The sequence below is a fragment of the Argiope bruennichi genome, chromosome 10 (genome assembly GCF_947563725.1).
Source record: "Argiope bruennichi chromosome 10, qqArgBrue1.1, whole genome shotgun sequence".
In the NCBI taxonomy this organism is placed as follows: Eukaryota; Metazoa; Arthropoda; class Arachnida; order Araneae; family Araneidae; genus Argiope; species Argiope bruennichi.
The window spans coordinates 70484177-70489929 of record NC_079160.1 but is presented as its reverse complement, the minus strand read 5'-3'; the positions used below and the strand labels follow the sequence as shown (position 1 = coordinate 70489929).

Sequence of the window (5753 nt, the reverse complement as noted above, 5' to 3'; positions counted from 1 at the left end):
TGCAAATTGGCCAAAATATTTGATCTTGAATGATGATAAATTTTAAGATATAGCTCTACTTAAGCATATCTATTCCCTGCTAGTGTAAAGATACCATTTTGAAGATTATCTTTGAAGTATGCGAACCATTTCCTACTACATCACCCACGCTATTAAGATAAGCTATTGCGGCGGCTCTGGACATGAAAATCCCTTAATAGATAACTCTCAGAACAAGGAAAGATGGCATAAATTCCGGATTTGGGGCTCCAGATTACCTTAGAGAAATCACCAGAAATCCCAAGAGAAAAGGTGGGAGGGAGAGAGTAATTAAAAAAGTAATTATCATTATACGGAGAAGGGATGAAAGTTCAGAAATTCTTCTAAAAAAACAAAGTGTGTATTTTCTTAGATTTGGATTTTCTTGTATTTCCCATAATGAGATATTTTATTGAATTATACAGAGTGTCCATTAATTATTGTTGGGGTTTCCGCACCTCATAACTTTCGAATAAAAAATATTACGCAAAAACCGATGACGTATTCGTAAATTACAACTCAAAGAATTTTATTAATGTTATTAAAGTGTGAAGCTTGCACAATTTGCACTTTGTATTCATTCAGCTGAAGGCGATTATGTATTCGTAAATTACAACTCAAAGAATTTTACTTGGCAACAATGCGATCTTAGCGCATTTGCTTTACACTTTAATATCATTAATAAAATTCTTTCAGTTGTAATTTATGAATACGTAATCGGTTTCTGCGTAATATGTTTTATTCGAAAGTTATGAGGTACGGAAACCCCAACAATAATTAATGAACACCCTGTATTTCAGGCTATACGATATTTCTAAGACTTTCTATACAGTATTTGTAATGTATCAAATTAATTATTAAAAGGAAAAAAATGAATGTATCATTTATCGTATTAACTCCCATAATTATGAATATAATTCCTTTACATAAATTACATATCTTATTTTACAATACAAAATTTGATAAATTAAACAGATTCCCTTTTCAAACATTTTAATATTTTCGTAGGTAAAGATAACTACTGAAAGAATAAATAATCATCTACTATTTAAAAAAATATATTTGTTGGTTTCTTTTATTTATAAAATTAAAATTTTTATCGCTATTATGTATTTTCAATTAGATAACAAATTTATAAAATAAATTATGTGTTAAAATTTGTATAACATTTTTTTGCCTTGAAATTGTCTGAAAACTTCAATGGAATAATATAAAAGATGAATATCGCGTGTATAGTTATTGTGAAGTCTTTGTTAGAATTCAAATCATCTTATGAGCTATATTACGATTATATTTAATGAAACAGCTTTTATAGGAATCCTAGTAAAATTTCGTAGCTAAATGGACGAAAATGTGAGGCAAGAAACATAAGCACTATTTGATAATATATATAAACGTTTTTATTTAAATCTTATATAGGTGAACTTTTCAAAATTGAAATTAGCTAAAAATTCAATTCATTAAATTTGAAGAAGTTTTATATTAGTGATAAATATTTTATCGAATTTTACAGAACATTTAAGCGTTTTCTAAGTTCTCAAGGGATAAAGATGGTATAAATGCTAATTCATTTAAACTTTATTTCAGTTTATCTAAGTTTACAAAGAAGTTGAATCATTTTATTTATAAATTTATTTAAGATTTATTATTTGTTCATAATTTTTTGCAGCTCTCTTTCTAGGAATTTATTTTCTTTGCCATTTTATGAGCGAAAATTCGTAGTAAAATTTCGTAATATAAAATAATTACATCAATTCCATTATAGTTTTTTTTAAATATATTGTGTGTGTGAGAGAGAGAGAGAGAACAAATTTTTATGAAACAAAATAAAATAGTCTTGTTCTGCTTACAAGTATTTTTTCTTGAATGCAAGGAGCCGTGAGTGTAAAAATAAGTTTGTATTTTTGAGGTTCAATAGATTGCTGTAATTTTAATACTAATAATTATTTTTTAGTTATTGTCTAACTATACATTTTAAATAAGAAACTTCAAAAATAATGACAAATAGATATTTTAAACTAAATTTATGTTACACAAATTTTTTCTCTTGTAATTTTACTCACAATTTAATAATTAAAATGAGTTTTAAATATAAAAATGTTTTAATGGTTTTTATTCTAATAAATTTTATAAATATTCATTTCTTTATAATTTTAAATTTAGCTTATATCGATTTGTTTTTCCGATGTTTTCTTATGATTATCAGATATTTGCAGAATTATGAGAAAATAACTTATTAGGAGTGCTAGTATTATTTAAGTATTCAAAAGGGGAAATTTTAATCTATCTATTAAAGTTAAAAATAAAATTCAAATTTAAATAATAATCATATTAAAATAATAATAATAATTAAAATATATAAAATGTTGCCTTCAAGCTATGACTAACTACATTTTATATTTTACATCTATAGCTTTAATTTTTTTTTTCCGATCTTGAAACTTATGATGAAAAATAATTCAACTTCTCTAAAGAAGTTTATTGTTTAATCATTTATTAAGTCGCCTTTATTGAGTTTTTTTATTTCCTTTCGAATATTTGAAGATATCTTAGTAAAGAAAATGGTACTTACTTACTTTGACCGACAGCTTCGAAGAACTGTATAATCAGCTGACACAGAAGAAGAAATGAAGAAAGATGAAACACATCCCCATCTTAAATATTTATTCTATACGAACAGTTAATATGAGCACATACCAACGCAGAAATATAACAGCTGAAGGTCTTGAACACTAATTTACATGTAAATACATTATACATCATTTGTAGTTTTTGAATTCGTTTTAACATAGAACTAATCCTTTTTGCACAATCATGGAAGATAAAGAATCACTTTTGGATCGAAAGAAACAGGGAAGAAATAAATCCAAATTATTCATAGTATAAATCCAAGAGTTCGGTAACGAAGTCTCAAGATCCTGAGTTCAAGCTTTCCATTACAGCCGGACTCATCTGCACAAGGACTATGATGTATGTGCACAAAGCACTCACCAGTGTTATGAGAATGCTCCTGGTTATATAAAAGAACTTGCCGACAGTGAACGTTACGGGGAACACAGTGACTCGATTGATAATAAGCTGCACTTCATTGTAGACACTCTGGCTGGGCATCTCTTTGGAACGAGCGAAATTCACGATGTAGGGAATAGTTTGTAACGCCACTTCGGCAACTCGACAGCCTCCGATCACGATATAAATCACGATCGCGATGGCGTACAGGAAATCTAGAACCATGATAACAGTTCCACCGCTGGAAATGAGACCCTTTTCTTGCCTGAGGAAGCTGTTCACCTCCACGCATATCACGAGGAGGACAAAAGCAAACCAGATGAAGACAGATGCATTGAACAACCTATCTGCTTCAAAGACCAGTTCGCACAGTTTGTTGTGATCAACTGCTATATCGTGGATGATAGTCGCTTCCACCACGTCTGCTTTTCCCTTCATCATGATGAGACTTTTGTTCAAGCACTCGAACTGGAATTGGCTGTTGCTGCAGATGAAGCAAAAGAACAATACGAGGAAGGCTTTCACACCCCAGATGAGCATTACGTGTGTACCCCACACCAAGAGTACCACATTATAAGCACATTGTTCCGACATACAAACTGGTTGAACATAGGGCAAGTGAGCTTCCAACATGTGGTGGATGTCCCAAGACTGGATTATGATGGACAGTGCCACTACATAGAACACCAAGAACAAAACTGTGACTACCACGGCCACCGTCTCCCATTTGTAACTCTTTGTTTCGGAGGCTGATTTTTCGAAATGCAAAGTTTGCAGTTGGCAAGTCAGGTTCCTCACTCGTTTGACCCTGAAGAGCAGTATATCCATAGGTATGACGGTGGTCACGGCATCAACGGATACCACGAGTGTAAACCACAAATGACCACTTCTGTTAGGTGAACCCAGAAGTATCACGTAGTGGATAGCAAAAGCATGCAAGATCAACAACACCAGGGTCTTGATAGCAGGACGGAGGAAACAGTTGGCTGCATCATTCCTGGGAGCATCTTCTAGAAGGTCTGTGAGACCTAGGGTCCATGACCACCAGTAAAAGAGTTTAGGCCCGTCGAATCGGGGCCTGTCATGGTGATGATGGTCATCTCTGTCTCCTCTTTGGTCACAAGAGAGTGGCAAGTTCGTAATTTCCATCGTGACGTGAGATTCACTGCTGGTGCAATGTCTCTTGACACACTCTAGATCCAACATTGTTGAGGGAGATATGAGCGGCGGCGGGCATGAGTTATAAGAATCCGCCGAACATCTTATAGGCGGTGACAGCTTAGTGATCTGCTTCACCGCGTCCAAATCTAGCTCCAAGGAATCAACCTTTTGCGGATATAAGCTCATATAGAACAGTTTGCTTTTTAGAAAATCCAAAAGCTCTGAAGATGATCTCCTCCTTAAAGCTTTCTGTTGCGTAGTTAAAACGCAGTCCTTCGAACTTTTAAAGTATGCTATAACGTTCTCCAGTATTGTAATATGTTATCACCAAGCTTAAAAATTGTTCGATATTGGATTTGATATTACAAGGGAAGAAATCCCTAAGATTTTGTTGTTGTTATTGAACTTACATGCATCATTTACTGCTCCAGGATATATGCAATTTTATGTGCGTTTAATCAGCCGATCTTCCAGTACTTTTTTTCGAACTTATCAAACAAGGCTGATCTAGATCTTTATAAATTACTCTTAATTAATGCTATATCTGACATAAATGAGTAATTATGCTACTATGCTTTATGATATTAATAATTACCGAAAAGTTTTATACGAGATTTTATTAAAAGTTTTTTTGATTTATATATATTTTTTAATTTTTATTCCTTCCAAGATCTTTAACTTAGTATTAGCGAAATGCAATTTTAAATGTGCTTTTCTCGCAATAGTTCACAATATTGGTCAGAAATAGCTTGTATAATGCTGCTGAAAGCAATACATCAGTTTTCAAAAATATGACGAATTGTTTACTTTTAAAAATATAAATTTAGATCTTAAAAGTTGGCGCCTTTTTATAAACGTTGCTTTTTGCAATACTGCATTGTTTTTAGTCTTTTTCTCTCTTTTGCGAATGGAAACTATCAATTTACGAAGTGCTGTGTTTAAATAAGTGCAAATTTTATTGTTTTCTACCGCCCATACAATTTAATTAAGTTATATGCAGCCTATATCATTTACGAATACCTAAATTTTAATGATATTTTCTGCTTTTACTAAATTCTCTTTTCGGTTTTCGAAACTATTTTTAAGATGATAATATTACGCACTAAGGCACAATTTCAAATTTTTCTCTATTAACTAATTTACTGTAATTATTTTGATGTTAATGAAATTGTCAGAGTTTAATTTATTCAAATTATTTGCATAATAGGATACTATTACCTGCATTATAAAATATATATTTACCTTTATGAGCACTGTCAGATACCTAAAATAATTTTTTCAGAGTATATTAACATTCAAAATATTTTCTAAGCTGTTAAAAAATTTAATAACCTCAAATGTATTTAATTTTTAATTCAGTTGTTGAATATGTTTAGTTCTATAAATTTTGCAAGTCGTTTACTAAACTCGTATTCTGTTTTAAAACTCGTTATTCAAGTCATTTTATATACTATTCCAGTGTGAAAAAAAGCTAACTCTTCTGTTTACAGACAGCTTTAAATAAAGATAGGATACTATAATGGTTGTTTTTTAATATTTTGAAAGAGAATTCTATTTTTTCTTCT

General features: G+C 31.1%; 1 protein-coding gene across 1 annotated transcript; it reads right to left on the bottom strand.

The window, feature by feature from the left end:
* Positions 1-2673: 2673 nt before the first annotated feature.
* On the bottom strand, positions 2674-5753 carry LOC129988519 (uncharacterized). The gene has a single exon (XM_056096765.1). The coding sequence runs from the start codon at positions 4372-4374 to the stop codon at positions 2929-2931; it is 1446 nt and encodes a 481-aa protein (XP_055952740.1). The 5' UTR covers positions 4375-5753; the 3' UTR covers positions 2674-2928.

What these genes read in the sequence shown, in the direction of transcription:
- LOC129988519 (XM_056096765.1), bottom strand. Translation starts at nt 4,374, where the DNA reads ATGAGCTTATATCCGCAAAAGGTTGATTCCTTGGAGCTAGATTTGGAC.